This window comes from Sapajus apella, unplaced genomic scaffold (genome assembly GCF_009761245.1).
Source record: "Sapajus apella isolate SASKATOON/1434 unplaced genomic scaffold, GSC_monkey_1.0 scaffold14, whole genome shotgun sequence".
Taxonomy (NCBI): Eukaryota; Metazoa; Chordata; class Mammalia; order Primates; family Cebidae; genus Sapajus; species Sapajus apella.
Window position 1 is genome coordinate 6,030,484 of NW_022436954.1, and position 23,226 is coordinate 6,053,709.

A 23,226-nucleotide genomic window follows, 5' to 3' on the forward strand; every position below is an offset into this window, starting at 1 on the left:
AAAGAACGGACCACCTCTCTCTCAGAAAGAGCCCGGGGCTAATGTGGGCTAATGCTGGCACCCCAGTGTCAGCACTGCACTTGGAACAGAAGATCTCCAAGACCCATGCCCGAGTCACCTGTAGTCACCTGTGTTCCCCACAGCCTGCACCAAGCAAGATCTGGCCTGCAGCAAGGGCCTGGGGATGTTTGCAACAGTGATCTGTGGAGAAAGGAAAGTACCCAGTGGCTCCGTCCTGTTCTACCTTCCCCTAAACTGGGTTGGGCTACTGCTTCCACCAGAAAACAACTAGAATTTGAATTGCTGAGCCCAAGGAGTCCCAAGGAAAGGAAAGAAAAACACACCAAGGTGGGCCGGGTGCAGTGGCTCACACCCATAATCGCAGCACTTTGGGTGGCCAAGGTGGGGAGATCACTTGAAGTCAAGAGATAGAGACCAGCCTGGCCAACATGGTGAAACCCCATCTCTATTAAAAATAGAAAAACTAGGCTGGGTGCGGTGGCTCCTGCCTGTAATCCCAGCACTTTGGGAGGCTGAGGCAGGCGGATTGCCTGAGGTCAGGAGTTCGAGACCAGCCTGGTTAACCTGGTGAAACCCCGTCTCTACTAAATACAAAAAATTAGCAGGGCGTGGTACAAATTCCCGATGCTTGGGAGGCCGAGGCAGCAGAATCGCTTGAATCTGGGAGGCGGAGGTTGCATCATTGCACTCCAGCCTGGGCAACAGAGTGACTCCATCTAAAAAAAAAAAAAAACAAAAAAAAAAAAACTAGCAGGGTGTGGTGGCGGGCATCTGTAATACCAGCTACTCAGGAGACTGAGGCAAGAGAATTGTTTGAACCAGGAGGTGGAAGTTGCAGCAAGCTAAAATCGCGCCACTGCACTCCACCCTGGAAGACAGAGTGACACTGTCAAAAAAAAAAACAAAAACAAAAACAAAAAAACAGGCCAAGGTAGGAGAGACGCTGCTAATGCCCCCAACAAGTCTGGTTTATTCCTATTTGGTCTCCGGCGTTAGGCACTCTTCTCCCAGCATGTACATAGGGTCCAGTTTTCTCCTTTATGCAAGCAAGGCCTCACCCCAAAGTCCTTTAGCCCTAGTTTTTGTATCTGCAGTGCCAAGGGCTCCAACATCCACCTCCCTGGCCCCCTAGGCTCAATCTGCAGGGGATGCTGTCATGCAGGCTGTTCGGCTGGGCCTCAGAACCCTTTCTCCAAAAGCCAGGCTTTAAGCTCTTGGTCAAAGTAGCCCTTGATCCGCAGGGTACCTGTCACCTCATTGACCTGGGTGATGGGTGTCTTCCCCAGCAGTGGGCTCAGAAAATCTTCCACATCTTTCTGCAGAGCCTGGGGGAAGATAGCAAATCAGGTAGGCCAAGAGTCCCTCCCCTTGAAAGGACTCCTGTCCCTTGAGCCCTGAAAGGGTCAGGCCCAGCCCCAGCCCCACCCACCCACTTACCCAGATGTCCCCTTCCACCTTCCGGATCACAGTCATCTGGCGGTTGCCATGCGTGATGTCCTTGTAGACAGGGATGTTGTGCATCCGAGAGCGTCGTATAAAGTAGGGCAGGTTGGGTGGGGGGTCTGCAACAGGGAAAGACTTTTATTTATTTATTTATTTTTTGGAGACAAGTCTTGCTCTGTCAACTAGGTTGGAGTGCAGTGGCACAATCTCGGCTCACTGCAGCCTCTGCCTCCCAGGTTCAAGTAATTCTCTCACCCCAGCCTCCCGAGTAGCTGGGATTACAGACATCCACCACCACACCCAGCTAATTTTTTGTATTTTAGTAGAGGTGGGGTTTCACCGTGTTACAAAGGCTGATCTCAAACTCTTAACCTTGTGATCTGCCCACCTCGGCCTCCCAAAGTGTGGGGATTACCTGGCACGAGCCACTGTGCCCAGCCGGGAAAGACATTGTTAAGTCAACTCTTCCTAGACACCACCCCACCTCAGCCAAGGCCCTTCCCCTCAGTCTGCAGACAGTACACTCAGCTGGACCAAGCCACCACCAGACTTCAAGTCAGGGGGTCTCCACTTTCCTTCAGCTTGGAGTCAGGACCAAATTGTTCACCCTGGTACCCCAAGGCCCGACACAGGGCCTGGTACTAAGTAGGTGCTCAAGAAAAAATGAAGTCAGGGACATGCCTCCCCAGATCTTTGGGTTCCCCTCTGGGCCAATCCTTGCCCTTCTCCACTGGGTCAGGGAGGGTGAACTCAATCTCTGGAACAAAGAGATTGGGATTTACAAGCACTACAGCGTAGGATTTACCTACCATATGCTGGGCTCTGCACTAAGTGCTCTGTGAACTGAGCAATTATCTCCATTTTGCTAAAACAGGTTGGGTCAAGCTAAGTGACTAATTTAAGATAACACCAACAGTAAATAAAGCCAAATTCAAACCCAGAACTGCCTGACTCCAAACTGTGTTCTTTTTTTTTTTTTGAGACGGAGTTTCGCTCTTGTTACCCAGGCTGGAGTGCAATGGCGCGATCTCGGCTCATGGCAACCTCCGCCTCCTGGGTTCAGGCAATTCTCCTGCCTCAGCCTCCTGAGTAGCTGGGATTACAGGCACGCACCACCATGCCCAGCTAATTTTTTGTATTTTTAGTAGAGACGGGGTTTCACCATGTTGACCAGGATGGTCTCGATCTCTTGACCTCGTGATCCACCCGCCTCGGCCTCCCAAAGTGCTGGGATTACAAGCGTGAGCCACCGCGCCCGGCCTAACTATGTTCTTAATTACAGTACACAGTCTGCTAGGGGGAAAGAAGGTCCAAGCTCTTGGGTTTTCTCTCTGTTGAGAGAAAACTTTCCCCACATGGGGAAGACTCAGTCCCAGTAGTGTGGATGGATGAGTACCAGTGAAACAGAGGGCTCTTCCTTGGGCATGAGAGATTTAACCCAGAGGGATGTCAAAACAAGTTCTGAATCCACTGGAGATCTGGCACCTCATGGGGGAGGCCAACCTCTGGAGAGGAGGATGCTCCATGAAGCCTTCAAACCATCCCTAATCACCCAGCTCACCTCTGGGAGGCTGCCAACCACTAGGTGTAGGGTAACGTTCATGCTTTGGGGGAACTGGGATCCTGGTAGCTGGTAAAAGGCGCTCCACAAACTGGTATTCATCCACAGACTCCACAAAGCTGGGGTAATCCGGAGGACCCTGGGTCTGGCTCTGAAGCAAAACAAAAAACCCATTTCTCCATTAGCCTTCCCAACATAGGATGGCATAACTTCAGTAAGTAGAGAATGGAAACATTACAGGTAGAGAGAATGGCAGAAATAAAAGGCTGGGTGATCTGTGTGAAAGTTATCAGAATCAAAATAGAGTCACTTGGGTTAAAAACCCAACAAACAGAGCTAGGAGGGCCATGAAGAGAGTTCTTGTGCACAAATACTTAAAAAGAACTATCACGAAAGACTGCAAAAACTACAGCCTTGCACAAAGGCTACCACAGCCTTACACACAAAAAAATTTCTGCCGGGCACAGTGGCTCACACCTGTAATCCCAGCAATTTGGGAGGCAGAGGCAGGCAAATCACCTGAGGTCAGGACTCCAAGACCAGCATGGCCAAATCCCATCACTACTAAAAATACAAAAATTAGCCAGGCGTGGTAGCGCATGCCTGTAATCCCAGCTACTAAGGAGGCTGAGGCAGGGCAGGAGAATCGCTTGAACCCAGTGGGTGGAGATTGCAGTGAGCTGAGACTGTGCCACTGCACTCCAGCCTGGCAAGAGAGTGAGACTCTGTCTCAAAACAAAAAAATGTCTGCAAGGACATCTGTCCAACTGCCTGTCCAATCTTGAACTGGCACCACCCTTGTTATTCATCCTTGTAGCCAAAGATAACTATCTCAAAACTTTTTTTTTTTTCCAAAACAATTATACAACACTCATTTTTGCTTTCCTTTTATTTATTTTTATTATTATTATTTATTTGAGATGGAGTCTCACTCTGTCACCCAGGCTGGAGTGCAGTGGTGTGATCTCAGCTCACTGCAACCCTGCTCCCAGATTCAAGCGATTGTACTGCCTCAGCCTCTGGAGTAGCTGGGATGACAGGTGCCTGCCACCACACCCAGCTAATTTGTGTATTTTTATTACAGATGGGGTTTTCCCATGTTGGCCAGACTGGTCTCGAACTCCTGACCTCAGGTGATCTGCGCACCTCGGCCTCCCAAAGTGCTGGGATTACAGGTGTGAGAGCCACCATGCCCAGCCCATGTTTCCTTTAAAAACCTTTGTCTTCGGCCGGGCGTGGTGGCTCAAGCCTGTAATCCCAGCACTTTGGGAGGCCGAGGTGGGTGGATCACGAGGTCAAGAGATCGAGACCATCCTGGTCAACATGGTGAAACCCCATCTCTACTAAAAATACAAAAAATTAGCTGGGCATGGTGGTGCATGCCTGTAATCCCAGCTACTCAGGAGGCTGAGGCAGGAGAATTGCCTGAACCCAGGAGGCGGAGGTTGCGGTGAGCCGAGATAGCGCCATTGCACTCCAGCCTGGGTAACATGAGTGAAACTCCGTCTCAAAAAAAAAAAAAAAAAAAAACCTTTGTCTTCTTTTACCTCCCTGATAAGCACATAGTCTATACCCATTCCCAAATAAATACCATTTTCTTTTAGAGTCTGTTATTTAGGTTGACATAAGATAGCACTGGTCTTTAGCTTTCCACGGTGAAGGGTACAGATGGGATGGAAACGAAGCTCAGATACTGTGAACAGTCTGCATCTCTTAGGATTTCTGTGGGATTCAAGAGTATGTGTACGCTTCTGAAAAGCCAATCAAGCCTTCAGAAATTTAAGGCTTAACTTTCTGCCTCGGTTTTAGAAATAAATATTATTATTACATTGGCAGGGTGGCCTTGTTTGTACCTCCATGATTGCCCGGCTGGCCTTGCTAACATAATCACATCTGTGATTGGATATAGTGGTGTTGAATTTAATGATTGCCTTAATTCTTAAGGCAATCATAATTCCCCACGCACACTCATATGCTAGGACCCCGCCCCTTACCTGAAAAGTTTTGGCCTCATATAGACATTGCCAGGCACTGTGTTAAGTGCTTTACGGGCACTGGCCTTCACTTAATTCTAATAACGTGCCTGATCAGGTATTTTATTACACCTTTTTTACAGCCAGGAAAGGCCAACACTAACAAATAATTGTAAACTCTCTACTTAAGGTCACAGCCTGGAGTCTGCCTTCCCGTCCTCCAGCATAAAGATCCTTCTTGGACAGATATCCCTAAGTTCTGACAGGCTTGGGGTTACAAGAGCAGGGAAGTAGGATGAAGTAGCTGAATATCAGCAGCTCTGCGCTCCCAAAAGCGTCGCCAATGATCTGGTGCCAGCGCCTGCTCTGTGATTTCGCTTTCGAAAAACTGGGCAGCTACTAGAGTCGATGTGCAGCTCCTCTCAGTCCTGACTAACTTGGGATGTCCTGCAGCCAGAATCTAACCCACACACGGCTCCCAAAGAGCACTCCAGTCTCTGCCACTTTCCCTCTCGTTCCTATATCTACACTCGAGACAAGTTCTCCAGATCGTAAACGGCAAAACTAAGGCCCCAAGTAGGAATGCCCTAGTTTTCAGAGTTACAATGATTAACAATGAGCCTCAGACACGCGTTGCCCTCAGCTCCAGGCTCAGCACTCTCACCAACAGCCGTAGCCCGCAGCTCCGCTGGACGCCGGTTCTCCACCCCTGCAGCAAAACCCAAAACTTGGTAGCTGCCATCTTGACCCGTTACGCCAGCCGTCTGCGCGTGCAACTGTCTGGTCCCGCCCCTTCCTGGGCGCGCTGCCTGGGACGGAAAAACGCCTGCGCCAGCGTAAAGGGGCGGAGCTAGTGCCGCCTTGGGCGGTACAAATACCAGGGCTCCCCGCGGTCGCTCAGCAGTGACGCGACGCTCAACTGGTGATCTGTACGTGCGCGCCCTCGCTCCTTCCTCTTTCTCGACTCCATCTTCACGGTAGCGGCAGCTGACACCGCGGTGCAGGTAAGACTAGGGCCTTGGCTGGATCCGAAGGGCTTCATAGCAAGTTGGCTGCCGGGTCAGAGGGAGCGGGGTAAACTGAAGAACGGGACCTGCTCTGTGGTTCTGCTCCAGTTCCTATCCGAACTTCTTGGCAGGCCTGGCCTTCCCCACGTGAGTCTCCGCGACCACCTCCATCCCGTCGCGATCGTTTCTGGGCCGCTTTCCATTCCCAAACCTCCTTTGTCCCAGAGCATTTCTTCGCTTCTCTTACAAGCCATCTTTCTTTACTCAGTCGCCAACATGCAGCTCTTCGTCCGCGCCCAAGAGCTACACACCCTCGAGGTGACTGGCCAGGAGACGGTCGCCCAGATTAAGGTAGGGCTGTTTGGTGCGCCCTGGATTCCATTTTCTTGTGCTCTTCACTTTCGGGGACCGAGGGAACTCTTACGAGCCTTATCTTTCCCTGTAGGCTCATGTAGCCTCACTGGAGGGCATTGCCCCGGAAGATCAAGTCGTCCTCCTGGCAGGCACGCCCCTGGAGGATGAGGCCACCCTGGGCCAGTGCGGGGTGGAGGCCCTGACCACCCTGGAAGTAGCAGGCCGAATGCTCGGAGGTGAGTGAGAGAGGAATGTTTTTGAACTACCTGTACGCGTCTATGGGTGTGGGGGCATGGTCCTGGAGTTGAGAGTCGTCGCATCTATGGTAATATATAGAGTTCTTCCCTGTGTCGTCAGTTCACAGTGATTCTTCCTGTTTACGTGCCTCAGATTGAACACAGACATCCATGCGACACCGAGCCAGAGTGAAGTTGTATTTCAGTCACATACAGGATCCTTGTCTGGCTATAAGCTTCCTCACTAAAATTAGGTCAGATCAGAGCCCCCAAAGTGCTCTATAAAGTTAGGAGCTGGAAAATCCTTAAATGAAACTTCAGATTTCAGGATTAAATATCTGCAACTTTGTTCTCATTACCTGTTGGGCCCAGCTTCTCTTTAAAGCTTGAATTGAGGAAAGAGGGGTGCTGCTGGGTGGCACCTTCTTGCTCTTAACCTGCTGCTGCCTTCCTTTCCCACTACAGGTAAAGTCCATGGTTCCCTGGCCCGTGCTGGGAAAGTGAGAGGTCAGACTCCTAAGGTGAGTGAGAGAGTATTAGTGGTGGTGGTGTTTGGACTTTGTCTTTTCCTGTCAGAGCTAATCCAAGATCCTGGGCTCTTACCTTATTTGCCTTCTCCTCCCTGGAGATGAGTCTGAGGAAGGGATGCTAGGCAAGGAATACAGGAACCAGGGCCCTCCCTTTTCCAGGTGGCCAAACAGGAGAAGAAGAAGAAGAAGACAGGCCGGGCTAAGAGGCGGATGCAGTACAACCGGCGCTTTGTCAACGTTGTGCCCACCTTTGGCAAGAAGAAGGGCCCTAATGCCAACTCTTAAGTCCTTTGTAATTCTGGCTTTCTCTAATAAAAAAAAGCCACTTAGTTCAGTCATTGCATTGTTTGATCTTTATTTGCAATGCATCAGGGAGAGGTGTGGCTTCTCAGATTGGTGGTGTTTCCCCTAGAAGAACAGCAAGGCAGAGGCCATTGATAATGGGGGACGAAATGGTAAACTAGCGTTCCTTCACAGAAAAGTTTCCTGTGGAGAAGCAATAGCCACAGATCCTGGTGCTTCAGATACAGAATTGGGGTTATTCCCCCATCGTAAGTAACTTGATCAGTCCTCCCAAGTTATTCTTTTTCATCTTCTAAACAGAGAAGGTAGCAGGAATAATTGTGAGAGGTTTGTTATGGAGACAGCAATGGAAGAGAGGGGTGGGGGAAGAGGTTTGTATAGATGAATCTGGCCATTCCCTGAACTTGGGACTAGCTGTGGCCTTAGAGTCCAGGGCAGGAATCTGGCTGGCCTTGCTAACCTAATCGCATCTGTGATCAGATGTCTGCTGTCCGGCCTTTGCTAACTGAATCACATCTGTGATGGGAAATCTGGCTGGCCGGCCTTGCTGACCTAATCACATCTGTCATTGGGATATCGTGGTGTAAATGATCCCAAAAGTGGAGTACCTTTGGGGCTGATTCAAGGTTCCCTTCTGGCACCTGAGTCTCCCAGCACTTCCGTACCCTACTCACTCATTCAGCTAAAGTTTCTGGACCTGCCAGATCTTAGAAAATAGCATCCCACAGGGTAAAGCCCTTGGGCTGTGGAATTTTGACTGCCTGAGATTGGACCTTCTTTTCCTGCTTCATTTACTGGGTGGCTGGGCTTTGAACTAACTACTTATTTAATCTCTGCCATCATCTCCATAGCTGCTGTGAGGATTAAATAAAGGATGTAGATCAATATTTGGCTTATAGTTAATTTGTGAATATTGGCTATTTTTGTCTCCGTGGTGTTAAAGACATGACTTCTGCCTTCTAGCAGTTTAGAAAGGGGGAAGATATGGACAGATAAAATAGCATCCCAGGCAGGGCCTCTTTTTTTTGTTTTTGTTTGAGACAAGGTCTCACTGTCATCCAGGCTGGAGTGCAGTGGCACAATCATGGCTTACTGCAGCCTCCAACTCCTGGGCTTGGGTGATCCTCCCGCCTCAGTCTCCCAAGTAGCTGAGGACTACAGGTATGCACCACCACACCTGGCTAATTATTTGTACATTTTGTAGAGACAGCGTTTTGCTATGTTGCCTAGGCTGGTCTTGAACTAGGTCTTGAACCCCCTCACCTTGACTTCCCAAACTGTTGAGATTATGGGCATCAGCCATTGTGCCCAGCCTAAGGGCCTGTTTCAATGACACGTGTGAGACCTGACATGAACCAATCGAGTGATCAGGTAGGGGAATATTTCAAGCCAAAAGGACTGTATGAAAACTGGGGAAGAGGTGATGTCTAGGGATGGGTAGCAGATCCTGCAAGACCTTGTTAGCCGTGGAGAGGGGTTTGGGTTTGAGTTCAAGTGCAATGGAGGGTCACAGAAGGGTTTTGAGCAAGAGATGGATGTGATCTGATTTCTCTGGCAGGTTTTTCTGGAGGGCTGGCAAGAAAGGAAAAACACTTAATGTATTGTCATCCAGGTGAAGGGCAGGAGGCTTAGACCACCAGTAGTAGTGGGAATGCAAAGAATGGGTTCACAGTTTGGTGTGTCACAACCCCACTCTGCCACAAGACAGCTCTATTAGGACAGGGACCCCCCCACCCCCACCCCACTCCCTTTGATCTGTGTTGTGTTCTTGGCACCTGGAATGGGGCCTGCACTTGATAAAGATGGATGAATAGTAGTATTTAATGAAAAGGCGGGTTTGGAGGAAAAAAATAGGAGCTCAGATATTTCTTAAATACTGTTTTCTGCTGAACAAGGGAAACACACCCAGGCTATGCAGGCTAGGCAGCCCCAACTGCCTTTTCTTTTTTTCTTTTTTTTTTTTTGAGGTGGAGTTTCTCTCTCTGGCCCAGGCTCCCAGGCTGGAGTGCTGTGGCACGATCTTGGCTCACTGCAACCTCAGCCTCCTGGGTTCAAGTGATTCCCCTGCCTCCTGAGTAGCTGGGACTACAGGCACCCACCCCTCACGCCCAGCTAATATTTGTATTTTTAGTAAAGACGGGGTTTCTTCATGTTGGTCAGGCTGGTCTCAAACTCCTGACCTCAGGTGATCTGCCTGCCTCGGCCTCCCGAAATGCGGGGATTACAGGCGTGAGCCACCGCGCCCGGCTCCAACTGCCCTTTTGTTTGTGTCCCCTAGTGGAATGGCTGCTTCTCCAGCGCAGGGATGCATCACCTCCCGTAGGCTTGACACAATTAGTGGCCCACGGTAGGTGCTTTGCAAATACGGATTTCTGCCACAGCGCATTATAGTGCCAAAAAGAGGGTTTTCTGTTTAGACTATCAGACAACGTTTTGGTGTGACCACTAGGGGGCGACGTGGCACCGGCGGACCGCTGGTCGGACCCATTTTTCCGCTCCTTGCATCATCGTACAGGGCGGGGCTCGTACCTGACTCCTGGTTTCTGGGCCCGCCCTCGCCCTGCTTGGGAAAGGGGTGGGGTTAGGCTTCCGGGCTTGGGCGGAAATTGCCGAGAATCCTTGGGAGCTTTGCGAAACCAATGCGCGCCGTCGGCCCCGCGGTAAACCGGAAGTAATCAGAGAAGTCCCGGAAGTTTCGAACGACCGCCGGCTTGCATTCGCAGGTAGGTCGTGGCGCCAGTTTCCATGGAGCCGGCCGGGCCCTGTGACTTCTGCCCGGCGGGGGAGGGCCAACCCGCGCGTTACACCTGCCCTCGCTGTAATGCGCCGTACTGCTCGCTGCGCTGCTACCGGACGCATGGCACCTGCGCAGAAAACTTCTACCGTGACCAGGTGCTGGGAGAGCTCCGCGGCCGCAGCGCCTCGCCCAGCCGCCTGGCGAGCGCCCTACGCCGGCTGCGTCAGCAACGCGAAACCGAGGACCAGCCTGGAGAAGCAGGCCTCAGCCCCGGCGCGGCGCCCGGCGGCCTCTCGGGACTCTGGGAGCGGCTGGCACCGGCCGAAAAAGCAGCCTTCGAGCGACTGCTGAGCCGCGGTGAGGCCGGGCGGCTGCTGCCTCCATGGCGGCCGTGGTGGTGGAACCGCGAATCCGTACCGCCGCTCTTAGAGGAGCTGGATGATGCCCCGGGCAGTGATGCCGCGGAGTTGGAGCCTGAGCTTGCGAGGACCCCGCGGGAATCCGTGGAAGTTGCCTCCGCCGCGGAGCCTGTGGCCGCCGAGCGGGTTCTTGGACATGCCCCGGGGACCTTTATGCCCACCGTGCCCAGCCACATCCCCGCGCTCGTCAGCCTGAGCCGCGGCCCAGTCTCGCCGCTAGTGCGCTTCCAGCTGCCCAACGTGCTGTTCGCCTACGCGCACACTCTTGCCCTGTATCACGGCGGTGACGACGCACTGCTCTCTGACTTCTGTGCCACACTGCTCGGCGTTTCCGGAGCCCTGGGTGCTCAGCAAGTCTTCGCCTCTGCGGAAGAAGCCCTGCAGGCCGCAGCCCACGTGCTGGAAGCGGGCGAGCACCCGCCTGGGCCCCTGGGCACACGAGGGGCTATGCACGAGGTCGCCCGCATCCTGCTGGGCAAGGGCCTGGCCAACCAGAAAGGCTACACGCTGGCAGCACTGGGACACCTGGCACAGACCCTGGGCCGTGCCCGGAAACAGGCCGTGGCTAGAGAAGAGCGAGATCATCTTTACCGGGCCCGGAAGAAGTGCCAGTTCCTCCTGGCCTGGACCAACGAAAATGAGGCGGCCCTCACACCGCTGGCTCTAGACTGCGCCAGGGCTCACCAAGCCCATGCTATGGCAGCGCAGGAGGTGGCTGCCCTCACTGGGGAGCTGGAGCGGCTTTGGGGAGGCTCCGTGCCACCTGCCCCAAGGACTCTCATCGAGGAGCTTCCTGGCTGAACTGGGGACCCTTGTCATTAATAAAGCTGTGACTGGTCAGCCCTGTTGACAGTGCCTGTTTCTAAGGGACAGCTGTTGACCCACTGGGCTCACCAACCATTGCTCAGCTTCTCCCTGATCAGTGCTGACCCAGCCAGTCCTAAACACCCTAGCTCCAGAATGGCAGAGAAGTGCACCAAGGGTTCCCAGTGTTTATCCAAAGGAGGAAGAGCATCTCCGATTTTGGTCACTTGTTTCATTTTTTCCTTGCTCTAAACCACCTTTTCTCTGAGGCTGTTCATTCTCAGGGCTGGGTGGGGTGCAAGCCCCTGAGTCTCGTGTGTGCCCAGGCTCCTGGTCCTGGGTGTGCTGGTGGATGAGTGGGCACATGCCCCCACCTGGGGTGGTGGAGCCGCTTCAGTAGATGTAGGGCATGATGCGGTAAGGCACACGCCGGCAGTATTCGTGCCAGGCCAGGCCGTACTTCTGCAGGCACTGCCGTTCATCCCGGGCCTCACGGTGCACCAGCAGCGCGGTGAAGTAAAGGAGGTAGAAGTAGGGCAGCAGGTGTGACACCCCTGCAGGGAGGGAGGCTCTGTGACCACCCTGCCAGCTCCGTACCCCCACTCCTCGGCTCACAAACGTTTCCACCCCTAATTGTTCATGTGGGCCTCAGGGCTCAGCAGCGAAAGCTCCGGGGTTTGCAGCAAGGCAAACGGTACTAGGTTGGCACGTAGGTGTGCCCCAGCCACACACTGGGTCCATCCCCAGCGCTCTGGCATCAATGCATACCCAAACTAGGCATCCTGTGGTCACTGAGCCGCCTCTTCCCTCACATGTCCCTGCCCATATCCATGTGGGCCACTCACCGCAGGGTAAGGACCAAGCCAGAGCCATGATGAGGTCTCCAAGGTAGTTGGGATGGCGGACCATACCCCACCACCCAGACACCAGCAGCTGCCGCCCTGTGGCTGTAGAGATGGTCTCAAGCCCTGGGGAAAGACAGCAGGGTAGGGAGTTCCCAGGAAGCCCAGCTGCCCCACTTCACCCATGGCACCCTAGAGACCCAGCTCACCAGCCACTCTGGGGTCAGAAGGATTCTTTCGGAAAGTGTTTTTCTGGGAATTCGCCCCACGGAAGATGTAGTAACCAATAGCTGGTGAGAGAGTGTGAGCCGGTGGTCAGGGTCAAGGGTTGCAGCCTCCTGCCTTCCTTGACCATCTTCCCAACCTGTCTGTAGCCCAGACTCTGCCTGGACACCCAGGACCCCGCCCCTGGCTTTAGAGAGGACCCTGGGGGTTAGCACCTCTGTGGTGGTGCTGCGTAAACAGCACATGAATGAACGGGAGAGGGGACAGATGGGCCCAGCCTGCTGCCCCTTCCTGACTGACCATTGATGAGGCAGATGATAGCAGCCATGGGCAACCCCAGTGGTTGCGGGTGGTGCAGCAGAAACTGGGCCTGTAGGCTGTAGGTGAAGGGTACCCAAGCTATGTCCCCAAATGCCAGCATGAAGCCAAACCCGTCATGTGTGATGTCCATGGTGGTAAGGACAGCCTCCTGCAGGGTAGATAAGACCCAAACACACTGGCTTAGTCCCCATGCGGCCCTTAGACACCCTACCTTGTCCAGTCCAGCCTCACCTCGTGCCAGAGGGCATCACCCACATAGAGTAACTGGAAGCCATTGACCAGCCACATAGCCAGTGAGGGACTGCCTCGAAGCTCTGCCTCCTTCACCAACAGGGCCAGGTTGATGAGGACCTGGGGGAGAGGGAACAGGGCAATCATCTCCACAGCGGTGGCAGCCTTGGGTAAAGCAGTGGCTAGCCTCTGCCCTTCTCAGCTGTCACAGTTACACTCCAGCCCTTTGTTGAGTGCATCCAGGCCCTGGACCCAGGACAGAGAGACTGTGGACCAGGAGGTGCTCGCAGCCTGCTGCTTCTCGTCTGTCCTGAGCTCGAGCAGTTGGGGGCTCAGGCTCCAGAGCTCAAACAGACCTGGTTTGGAATCTCAGCATCATCACTTGGGCAGGTTGCTTACCCTCTCCACAGGCTACTGTCCCTACCCCTGTGTGAAAAATGGGGATAATCATGGGCCTGTCATGACTCAATGGCATCATTGTGTTTGAAGCACTCCAGAGTGTGCCTGGCACGTGGTACATGCTCAGTGCTGGCTAGCCGGAGCAAGCCTGTGCTGGGCGCCTGCATTTTACACTGAGCTCTGTTCTGTCATGAAGGTTACCTCTTCCAATCTTCCAGTAATCTTAGGAGAAAACTTTAATTTTATCCCATTTCACAGTTGAGGAAAGGGCCTCAGGTGTGCCTGTGGTCAGGCCAGGGCCCAGATCCAAGGCGGGCACTTGGCATTCTTGTTTCAGGTAAGAGAATTTCCAGGGCGACAAGAGAGGTCTTGCCCAAGAGTTCCTTTGGGTAATCTTGGCCACAGTCCAGGATGGGTGATTATAACCAGAGAACACAGTTGAAATGTTATCAAGGCCACCAGTGAAGGGTAGGTTGCTAAACCCAGCGATCAATTTTAGGTTCTGCACTGCCTTGACCATCAAGCAGCACGCCGTCACTCCCTGGAAGTAGATTCTGTGCTTGACTGCTGTTGAGAAGTGCACATGCTCTAGTAATGTCATCCCTCACATGCTGTATATATTTTACTTATTTTTTGGCTGTCTTTCCCACTAAAATGTAGGCTCTCTTTGACAATGATGTTTTTCTTGCCTCTATTTTTGTCTCCCAGTACCTAGAGCAGGGCCTAGGGCACAAGTGGATTTAACAAATGTTTGTGAAATATGTATGATTAATGATTCGCATCTGCACAGTTGTGGCCCTGCCCTGCCCAAGCACTGCTCACCCACCCTATCCCTCCCCTGGCCTGAGGCCAGCTCAGTCAAGTCCAGCATACCCAGCCGATGAGGCCAGGCCGCAGTTCACAGAAATATTTGAAGTCGAAGGAACAGATACGAGGGTTGAGCTCACGTCCCAGAAAAAAGTCGTAAATCGGATTGCCTAGAGAATATTGGAGAGTGAAGGTACAGGCAGGCGCCCCCATCTGCCTCCAACTCCACCCCCAGCACCCCTCTCACCTGAGTTCCCCCCAGGTGCCAGGGCCGAGACTGGGGCTACCTGCGCCTTCAGGTAGAGAAAGAGGCTGAAGATGAAAGCGGTGAGGGTGGCGACAAATGCCAAGGGCAGGAGCATTTCCGGGAGCGCCCCCAGAGGCAGCCCCGCTGACATCCCCAGCCCTACCAACAGGGCGGTCAGCACCAGGGCCTGGAAGCCTGAACCACAGCGCACAGTGAGCCCGGGGGCTGCGGACCTCCACATCCCACCCCGTAAGCACACACACAGCCCAAAACTCAGGGAGGCCACAGACCCTGCCCCAAGCATCAGGCTGCCACCCTGGCCTTCAGAGGATCACCCCAGCCACTGCTGGGTACAGAGTAGCTGTAAATGGGGTGGGGTATGGGGACGAGGGGCTTAGGGAGAGCCCCCGGGTCTGTCCTGGCGGTAACAAAGGCACACAAACGGGCCTGGGGTGGGGGCCAATCTCCGTGGACCCCCCCGCTAGGCCTGGAGCTCCACCCCCCGGCCGCGCAATTCCTGCGCGAGGACCCGTTCCCCAGGCACCGTTAATGGGATAGCGCAGGCGACTCTTGTCCTTCAGTTCCAGCCCTTTAGCCACCTGCGGGTCCAAGGGGGTTCCGATAAGGCCCGGGGCATCCTCTCCCTCGCCCAGCCCTCCGCTTCCCTCCCCTGCGCGTCCGCGAGGGGGGCCCGCACCTTGCGCGCCGGCAGCAGGTAGAGCGCCGCCTGCAGGCCGAGCCAGGCGAGCCACAGCAGCAGCGCCCGTGGGCTCCACAGCGCCCCCAGCCCTGGCAGGGATGCTGGTGGGCCCAGGAGGCGCGCGGGGCCCGAGCGGGCCGCCAGGAGCAGGTGGAACACGGTGGCGGGCAGTAGCAGCATCAGCGCCGCGGCGCCTGCGGGAAGGGCCATCGCGTCCAGCGTCCGCCCCCAGCCCCCCGCTGGCTCCCACAGGCGCCCTGACGTCTCTGCGGGGTCTCCCAGGCATACCCAGCTCCCGCCTCCGCATCCCGTTCTCAGCCCTTGACCCCCAGGCTCCCCGCTGCCTCCCGGTTCCTTTCCCAGGCTTCCACCTTGGTCCCCTGCCCACCTCGAAGACCCTCCTTCTGCTCCCAGGAGACCCCACAAATCCCCGCTCTGCAGCCCCCAGAACCGGCCCCTCCTCAGCTCTCGCTCCCCAGACACTCTTCGCTGCAAACCCCCGGCTCCCTCTGCCTCCGACACCCACAAGCCTTCTATCCTCAGATCCCACCCTCGCTCTTAGTTCACCCCCTCCAGCTCTCCTTCGCTCAGCCTTTGTTCCAGGTCCCCTCCCTCTGCCCCATTACCCATGGGGCCACCGAATTCCAGTGGGGCCCGGGGGCCCTGAGGGGGGGCCATGGTCTCCGCTCCGCTGGAGAGGGGGCGCTCACAATAGTCGGTCAAGGAAACGCAGCCCGCCCCATTTCCCAGGAGACGGGGTCGGCCGCGCCGAAGATCCGGCCCCACGGCGGCTGCACCTGCCAGAACACTGAGTGCAGACAGGGACCTCCTGTCCCAGAGTTTTTAAGTGGACCCGCCCCCTGCCCATCCTGGGCCCAGAACACCAGCCAATCGGCACTCGGGGGCGGAACCGACGCGGGCGCCTCAGAAGCCTCAGCTTCAAAACCCCGCCCCCGGAAAGGCCCGCTCAGCAAGCGAGAGGAGGCAACCACACAGGTTTATTAGGCGGGTCCTGACACCTGCCAGCGGTGAAAGACCACCCGGGCCATGGGGCGCCGGGGCAGGCCCGTACATGGCAGCGGCTGTTCCTAGCCGCGCTCGCAGATGACCTCGACCACACTGGGCTCCATGGGCACAGGGTCTGGGCAGCGCAGAGCAGCCGAGGCCACCACTTCGTCTAGGAGCAGGTGCACGAGTTCTTCGTCAGCCACAAAACGCCACAGGTAGAGCTGCAGAAAGTGGCAGTCCACTTGCACCTGCTGCAGCCCGAAGCGCCCAAAGGTGCGCAGCCGCACACACTCCAGCAGCGTCTTCAGGCTGATCTTGATGATGCCCGTCAGCACCGACACCTGCAGGCAGGGACACAGGGATGCAGCTTGGGGACAGCAGGTGTTGGTGAGGGGCACCCAAGTTCTGAGCAGGGGCCATGGAGACATACGATGCCAGTAGCTGGGATGAGGCAGAAAGTCCCCGGGGCCAGATAAGAGGGGAAGGATACAATGTTAGCGCCGTCATCTGGAGGGCAGGGGACAGGTAGGGCCCAGCAATCAGAGGCATCCCTGAGCTTGGTGAGTGGGGGGCCAGGGACCATGGATGTAGGGCCCAGCAATCAGAGGCATCCCTAAACTTGGAGAGTGGGGGCCCAGGGACCATGGGTGAATAGGAAACCCTGGGGAGGACCCAGGACTACTGTGGGGACAAGGACAAGGGCAAAGAGTCATCCCAGGTCAGTACTGAGACTAAGGCTGGGCATACACCAAGTTTGGGGCAGGGGCCGTGGAATCTGGGGACAGGGTACTCTGGACTACCTAAAAATAGTCCTAGAGACAGAGACTGGAGGGTCAGGGTCACCCCCAGTTGGTCATAGAGTCCTGGGGCTCCTTGGGCAGGTGTGGGGCTGCTCCAGCCAACCCTCCCCGGGTTCCCTGGAAGTCTGAGTCACGGACCTTGTTGAACTCCACAGGGCTGAACACATCAATACGTTCAGAGAATAGCTTCTGGATATTGCTCAAGAGGTTGGTGTCCATCGGGGCACTGGATTGGGGGAGACAACGAATCAGAGCCTGCCCTGCACCTTCGCCTGCTTTTGTCCGTTTCCCCTGGGGCTCCCCTGACCAGCCAGACCTGGGGGTATAGCTGGGGGCGTAGCGGCCCTGCTGCCGAGAGCTGCTGTACACGGAGAAGGTCCTCTTGCTGGAGTCGCTGCTCTGGGCCTTGCGAACACCCTCTTCGTACAGGAGCCCCACCTATTGGTAAAATGAGGTACTGCAACACCTGTTGTTGAGGATTACATGATTAAAAAAAAAAAAAAAAAGAGGTACTGCAAGGAGGTCCGAGCACATGGTCGCTATTTATAGAACCAGTGGAGTGGGGCAAAGGCAGGACACAAGAGTTGGTCTGATGCCTAATCTTCAGCACCAACCCTGCCCTGACTTCCTGGGTAATCCTGAGCCTCCGCTTACCCACAGGCAAAGTGGGGGCGAAGATGCCATCACCCAGTGCTGAGGAGGAACATGACCGTGGACACAGGCACTGTCCAGCCCCTTTCCTCTTCATCCTTGGAGATTTGTTTCCCCGGGGTTCCCTCACAGACGCCCTGGCTACAGAGCTCGCCCCGTGAGGAGAAGCCCAGATACACAGCAGGTCCTCTCCTCCAGGCAGGGGCCACTAGTGATCCTCTTCTGCCCCAGCCCGTCATGAAGGGACAGCACCCCCAGCCTGCATCAGGGCTCCCTGGGCCAGCCTGGGCAGCACCTGCACGTCGATGGCGGTGGTATCCTCCACCACCCGCTTCATGACGGCACGCACGTTCCGGGGCTCCAGGGTGCTCAGCCAGTCCCGCGTCTCCACGCTCTTGCGCAGCATCTGCGATATGACCAGGCCCTGCACCTTCACGTAGTGGGTCAGCAGCCGCCGTGCTGTCTCCCTGGCCTCTGCACACAGTGTGCTCACAGGCGTCACCGGGGACTGATCCTGAGCCAAGGAGGCAGAGGACAGAGGGAGTGGGTACGGGGGACACTTCAGGGGCCACTGCCAACCAGGAGCTAGGCACAGACTAGGCAACATGGAGGCTGGGGTGCACACAGCAGTTGGTCTGGGGTCTGGCCATGAGGGCACTGTCCAGCCACCTGCATTCCCAGAACCACCAACCCTGTAGGAGCTAGTGCTTCACCTGCACCAGAAACTGTTCATCAGTGAGGGTGAGGATGTAGGAGATGGTGGCTGTCTCATAGTCCAGGCAGAGGCGGGAGAGCAGCAGGAGCAGGGCAGGTGGTGTGGCACCCCCCTTCTCCCCAGGGCTGTCGCAGAAGCTCTGAGCCGTCTGACACATAGAGCGGACGAAGCCCACGATGAGGCCCTCACGGACACCCTGACTGCAGAACTCACCCTGCAAGAAGGTGCCCAGATCCACGCAGGTCCCCTCTTCTAGGTAGGGCTGTTAAAGACCCTCTGCTGGGGCTCTAAGTGCCCCAGCCCCTCTGCAAGGGACAACATCATCATGCATTCTAAGTACCCTGGAGCAGCTCCCCTGAGAGGGGGTAGGGAGAGCCAACACTGGGTACCCCACTGCACCCCTATTCTTAGCCCAGCTGCACACTACCCATGCCTTCCCCACCCCCCAGACTGTGCACAAGAACCTGAAACCACACCCAGAGTGCCTGGGGCAGGGACTGCATCTACCCTGGTAACTTGTCCCCAGTTCCCCAAGCACTGTTATAAAGGGTATTGCAGGGTCAACCAGCAGATTGAAAAAGAAACACCCAAGAGGAGGCCATACCCGGAAGTAGGGCTTGTTGGAGAAGGACACCTCTTTGGCGGTGAAAAGGTGCACTGCTGCCAGAGAGGCCTTAATGTGGCTCAGGATGGAGCTGGCCACATTGGCCAGCAACTCAGCCAGGCCAGGGCCCTCCTTCCCAGCCATGCGAGGTGCTGCCAGTGCCTGGCGGACGTCAGTCAGGCAGCCCAGGAAGGCTGCCCGGAGACCCTGCAGGTGGTGACCCAGGCGCTCGCGGGCCACTCTTTCCACGATTTCTGTGGCAGCGTCCGCGAGCCCCGCAGCGGCCAGCAGGGCCCCAGGAGCCCGCAGGCGCCGGTGGAAGCGATCCAGCGCCCGCACCAGCAGCGAGTTGTCACCACCACCCTGCTCCTGCGCCAGCCGCCGCTCCACCAGCGCAAAATAGCGGCTGCCCAGCTCCTGGGCAAAGGCTGCCAGCTTCTCGGCTCCTGCTGGGCCCTGGGCTGCAAATAGCTCCTGGTAGGCCGCTGCCACGTGGCAGAGGCCACCCACGAAGCCACTGCCTCCGTGATCGGTGAACTCTAACACGTCGGGAGCCGGAGGGGAGGGCCCCAGCTCGGCCTCCAGGCTTCTCAGCTCCTCCTCCAGCCGGCCGCGGGCGTGCGCCAGGAACTCTTCACACAGCTCCTCTGCAGGCTCGCCCAGGGCCAGCAGCAGCTCCACGCACTCCGCCTGCTCTGGGGCACCTGAGCCGCCCTCCCTACACGAAGAAGGAGACGGTAGTGAAGAGCAGGGCTGGGGCTGCTGGTGGATGGGGCAGGAGCAGGGCGACAGCTCCAGGAGGGCCCAGGGGCGGGGTATAAGTGGGCTCGGGCCGGCGGGAGTGCTGGAGTCAGGGCAGACAGGCCACACCTGAAGCGCTGCCGCAGCTGCTGGGCCAGACGGGCCGTGATGACCTGGCAGTCGTCCTGGATGGCGCGGAATGAGGGCAGGTGCTGGTACTGCTGCAGTACGGCCTGCGCACGGCCCTGGTAGCGCACTGCCTGCCCGTAGGCGCCCAGTTCCACGCACTTGGTGAGGCGTGAGGGCAGCTCGAAGAGGAACTGCAGCTTCCGCAGCAGCGCATGGACCCCTGGGGGACGGAGGGTGCCGTGAGCCCCAGAGCCCCAGGGGAGGCCCACTGCAGGCCCTGCCTAGCAGCACCCACCTGCCAGCTTGGTGATGCGCTCGTGGCGGTCCTGGAGCGTGGCACTGATGCGCGCGCTGAAGTCCGTGATCACTGCCATGTTGGTGGCCAGCCGGTCCATTTCATCTTCCATCTTCCGGAAATCGTTCTTCATCTTCCGGATGGTGTCTAGGAGGGCAGGGGCCGAGGAGAGGGGAGAGGGGGTGACTGCGGGGCCGGTGCAACCTCAGCCCACTCTCACACACCCCTTCACAGACGCCCCAGGCTGCTCCAGGGGTACATGGATGATTCGAGAGAAAGGGCTGCACACAGAGCAAATGGGGGCGAGGAAAGGAGGGGTTATGTTCCCAAAGCAGGCATCACCTATATATGCCCTGTGAGCCCCTAGCCCTGGTGCCCAGGGGAGCCGGCCAGAAGAGCCACAGTGCCGGCCCTCAGAAGTCCAGAGCCGAAGCAGGCCAAAGGTGCTTAGCCAGCTGCCGCCACTGTGCCTCAATTGTCCGTCAAACCACCAACAACCAAGGCACAGATTGCTGGCTCCCAGGCACATCTGTGCGCCCAGCACACTGCCCGGAGGAAGCAATACATTCCTGTTCACCCTCATCTCCTTTCCAGACCTCCCAAAGCCTTTCACATGCTTTCCGGAACGTGGGCTGTCTTCTCTGAAGGGCCCTTTCCCTTTGGTCCTGATAGAAACCTGCCTAGGGAGGCTGCTCTTGCTTTCACACCCCAGGTGCCTGGGAGCCCCGTCCCTTCATGCTTCTAGGTCTTATCTAGACCTCCTCTTCAAAACCTCAGCTTCTCCGAAGACCATGCCATCAAGCTACAGACCTCCTCTTTGCTGTCTCTACTGTCCTCTGCCACTCCTCTCAGTTCCCAGTCACTGCTTCCTCTTGTCCCCCTCCTGTCACCTCCTTGTGCACACCCACATGGATGAGCCTTCGAACGTTCTCGACTGTTCACTGACTGCCTCAATTCCACCTTTTCTAGTGTCTGCCTTTATCTGGTCCACCCTCTCCTTGCCATCACTAACAACTGCCGCCTCTAAAATCTTAGCCTCAAGTCTCACTGCCTTCTGTAATTTGGGCCACTCACCCTGTCTGCCCTGATAATCTGTTGGCCTCTGCAGGAAGTCTGGATGCACTGACCCCAGCACTTGGTCCCTGTTTACAACACCCCTCCTGGCTGCACTTCCTTTACCCTCACTGCTCTCTGAATTTGGGGTTCTCCATCAGCATCATCACTGTTTGCAAGCCCCCTAGCCTCTCTTGCCCCAACCCCTTCCATTACTTGTCAGACAAAACCCTAGTGCAGGTTAAGCCCAATGAGCCACTTCCCCTTAGCATCTGAACCAATCATCCCAACTGGCCTCCCTTTAAACTTTATGACCTCAAGTCCCAAAATAGCACTCCACACTGCCCAGCCATCCTTCCAAACCTTCTAGTGGGTCTGCTTTCCCATTGTCCAAGGTAATATTTTCTTCTCAGTCCTCAAAACTCCAATACAAGGCCAGGCTCAGTGGCTTATACCTGTAATCCCAACACTTTGGGAGGCTGAGGCAGGTGGATCACTTGAGGTCAGGAGTTTGAGACTAGCCTGGCCAACATGGTGAAACCCCAACTCATACAAAAATTAGCCAGGCATCATGGCATACCTGTAATCCCAGCTATTCGGGTGGCTGAGGCAGGAGAATCACTTGAACCCAGGAGGCGGAGATTGCAGTGAGCTGAGATTGTCCAAATGTACTCCAGCCTGGACAACAGAGTGAGACTCTGTCTCAAGAACAAACAAAAAACAACGAAACCTCCAATATATGCTAACTCTCAATTGGGACCCGGCTTTATACGTGTGCTTCATGGGGAAAATAAAAGCAAACATCAACTCCCTATAAATCTGCAAATCAAACAGATTTCTGTGCACAGTCTCTGTCTTCTGCTCTCCCTCCCAGAGAGGTCTCATCCAATCCTGCAGCTGTGGTGACTGAGACACTTCTGCCTCCTGTTCTGACTAGAGCACTGCCTAATGACCTACTAACACCTTGATGGGGACAGTGCACAAAAAGCCCACATGTAAGACCTCCAAAACAAAACTCAGGAGGAGGAGGTTGCAGTGAGCTGAGATCATGCCACTGCACTCTAGCCTAGGCGATGGAGTGAGACTTGGTTAAAAAAAAATAGCATTGGGCCGGGCGCGGTGGCTCACGCCTGTAATCCCAGCACTTTGGGAGGCCGAGGCGGGTGGATCACGAGGTCAAGAGATCAAGACCATCCTGGTCAACACGGTGAAACCCCGTCTCTACTAAAAATACAAAAAATTAGCTGGGCATGGTGGTACGTGCCTGTAATCCCAGCTACTCAGGAGGCTGAGGCAGGAGAATTGCCTGAACCCAGGAGGCGGAGGTTGCGGTGAGCCAAGATCGTGCCATTGCACTCCAGCCTGGGTAACAAGAGCGAAACTCCGTCCCAAAGACAAAAAAAAAAAAATAGCATTGGAAGTATATCAGAGGACACCCAGCAGGTGTCTGCTGCTTGGTGTAGAAGGAAGAAACCCAGTACATTTGGTCTCAGAACTCTTTTGTGGTCATGATTGTGGTGATGTGAATAGAAAGCACACAGTTTGCGTTTTTCCCAAACAACACCATAAAATATACCCAAACCTTTCCATATGGTAGTTTACAAAGAAAAAAAACTCCTTTTTTTTTTTTTTTTTTTTTTGAGACAGGGTCTCCCTCTGTCACCCAGACTGAAGTGCAGGAGCACGATCTTAACTCAGTGCAACCTCTACCTCCCAAGTTCAAGCTGGACCTGGGAGAAAATAAAAGCAAACATATATTAGTCTGGGCCCATACTGCTATGAAGAACTGCCTGAGACTGGGTAACTCATAAAGGAAGGAGGTTTAATTGACTCACAGTTCGGCATGGCTGGGGAGGCCTCAGGAAACTTACAAACATGGCAGAAGGCAAAAGAGAAGTAAGGTATCTTCTTCACAAGGCAGAAGGAGAAGTGCCAAGCGAAGGGAGAAGAGCCCTTTATAAAACCATCAGAGCTCATGAGAACTCAGTATCACGAGAACAGCATGGGGAACCGGCCGAAAAACCTCATTCTTAACCAATTATGAGGTCAGAAAAGGAAATCAAAACTGCA

At 55.3% G+C, this 23,226-nt stretch overlaps 5 protein-coding genes across 8 annotated transcripts in view; 2 read left to right on the forward strand and 3 right to left on the reverse strand.

Annotated features, from left to right (window-relative positions):
* Window positions 1-936: 936 nt before the first annotated feature.
* On the reverse strand, window positions 937-5,837 carry MRPL49 (mitochondrial ribosomal protein L49). Its single transcript, XM_032282878.1, has 4 exons — window positions 5,663-5,837; window positions 3,026-3,176; window positions 1,459-1,583; window positions 937-1,346 (listed from the first exon to the last, which is right to left on the reverse strand). Exons 1-4 carry the CDS (start codon window positions 5,738-5,740, stop codon window positions 1,200-1,202), a joined length of 501 nt encoding a protein of 166 aa, XP_032138769.1. The 5' UTR covers window positions 5,741-5,837; the 3' UTR covers window positions 937-1,199.
* On the forward strand, window positions 5,825-7,463 carry FAU (FAU ubiquitin like and ribosomal protein S30 fusion). 4 transcript variants are annotated; one of them, XM_032282881.1, is made up of 6 exons: window positions 5,902-6,002; window positions 6,137-6,152; window positions 6,256-6,356; window positions 6,451-6,595; window positions 7,061-7,116; window positions 7,285-7,463. In XM_032282881.1, the coding sequence occupies exons 3-6, from the start codon at window positions 6,282-6,284 to the stop codon at window positions 7,408-7,410; spliced, it is 402 nt and encodes a 133-aa protein (XP_032138772.1). In that variant the 5' UTR covers window positions 5,902-6,002; window positions 6,137-6,152; window positions 6,256-6,281; the 3' UTR covers window positions 7,411-7,463. The 4 variants fall into 4 exon arrangements, with proteins under 4 accessions (XP_032138770.1, XP_032138772.1, XP_032138773.1 ...); XM_032282882.1 differs by having other exon boundaries at window positions 6,274-6,356; XM_032282879.1 differs by lacking the exon at window positions 6,137-6,152 and having other exon boundaries at window positions 5,825-6,002; window positions 6,274-6,356.
* A 2,458-nt stretch (window positions 7,464-9,921) lies between these two features.
* ZNHIT2 (zinc finger HIT-type containing 2) lies at window positions 9,922-11,424 on the forward strand. Its single transcript, XM_032282877.1, has one exon. The coding sequence runs from the start codon at window positions 10,174-10,176 to the stop codon at window positions 11,383-11,385; it is 1,212 nt and encodes a 403-aa protein (XP_032138768.1). The 5' UTR covers window positions 9,922-10,173; the 3' UTR covers window positions 11,386-11,424.
* A 176-nt stretch (window positions 11,425-11,600) lies between these two features.
* On the reverse strand, window positions 11,601-16,000 carry TM7SF2 (transmembrane 7 superfamily member 2). The gene is made up of 10 exons (XM_032282876.1): window positions 15,787-16,000; window positions 15,158-15,354; window positions 15,005-15,059; window positions 14,461-14,655; window positions 14,280-14,383; window positions 13,008-13,127; window positions 12,756-12,924; window positions 12,440-12,520; window positions 12,234-12,356; window positions 11,601-11,942 (listed from the first exon to the last, which is right to left on the reverse strand). The coding sequence occupies exons 1-10, from the start codon at window positions 15,836-15,838 to the stop codon at window positions 11,782-11,784; spliced, it is 1,257 nt and encodes a 418-aa protein (XP_032138767.1). The 5' UTR covers window positions 15,839-16,000; the 3' UTR covers window positions 11,601-11,781.
* A 138-nt stretch (window positions 16,001-16,138) lies between these two features.
* Window positions 16,139-23,226, reverse strand: part of VPS51 (VPS51 subunit of GARP complex) — a 28,823-nt gene continuing 21,735 nt past the window's right edge. Inside the window, exons 3-10 of the mRNA XM_032282873.1 lie at window positions 20,104-20,250; window positions 19,809-20,028; window positions 18,939-19,656; window positions 18,333-18,548; window positions 17,915-18,133; window positions 17,285-17,406; window positions 17,107-17,194; window positions 16,139-16,509 (exon numbers count right to left, since the gene is read on the reverse strand). Coding sequence (XP_032138764.1) covers window positions 16,249-16,509; window positions 17,107-17,194; window positions 17,285-17,406; window positions 17,915-18,133; window positions 18,333-18,548; window positions 18,939-19,656; window positions 19,809-20,028; window positions 20,104-20,250 — 1,991 coding nt within the window. The 3' untranslated portion in view covers window positions 16,139-16,248. The remainder of the gene's footprint in view (window positions 16,510-17,106; window positions 17,195-17,284; window positions 17,407-17,914; window positions 18,134-18,332; window positions 18,549-18,938; window positions 19,657-19,808; window positions 20,029-20,103; window positions 20,251-23,226) is intronic.

Excerpts from the sequence above, each read along its gene's own strand:
- FAU (XM_032282879.1), top strand. The coding sequence starts at position 6,282 with ATGCAGCTCTTCGTCCGCGCCCAAGAGCTACACACCCTCGAGGTGACT. Across the intron at positions 6,596-7,060 it reads AGCAGGCCGAATGCTCGGAG|GTAAAGTCCATGGTTCCCTG; the intron begins GTGAGTGAGAGA and ends TTCCCACTACAG. Across the intron at positions 7,117-7,284 it reads TGAGAGGTCAGACTCCTAAG|GTGGCCAAACAGGAGAAGAA; the intron begins GTGAGTGAGAGA and ends TCCCTTTTCCAG.
- ZNHIT2 (XM_032282877.1), top strand. The coding sequence starts at position 10,174 with ATGGAGCCGGCCGGGCCCTGTGACTTCTGCCCGGCGGGGGAGGGCCAA.
- TM7SF2 (XM_032282876.1), bottom strand. The coding sequence starts at position 15,838 with ATGGCCCCCCCTCAGGGCCCCCGGGCCCCACTGGAATTCGGTGGCCCC. Across the intron at positions 13,128-14,279 it reads GGCCTGGCCTCATCGGCTGG|GTCCTCATCAACCTGGCCCT; the intron begins GTATGCTGGACT and ends CCTCTCCCCCAG. Across the intron at positions 12,521-12,755 it reads TATCATCTGCCTCATCAATG|CTATTGGTTACTACATCTTC; the intron begins GTCAGTCAGGAA and ends CTCTCTCACCAG.
- MRPL49 (XM_032282878.1), bottom strand. The coding sequence starts at position 5,740 with ATGGCAGCTACCAAGTTTTGGGTTTTGCTGCAGGGGTGGAGAACCGGC. Across the intron at positions 3,177-5,662 it reads GCTGCGGGCTACGGCTGTTG|AGCCAGACCCAGGGTCCTCC; the intron begins GTGAGAGTGCTG and ends GTTTTGCTTCAG. Across the intron at positions 1,347-1,458 it reads AGGTGGAAGGGGACATCTGG|GCTCTGCAGAAAGATGTGGA; the intron begins GTAAGTGGGTGG and ends ATCTTCCCCCAG.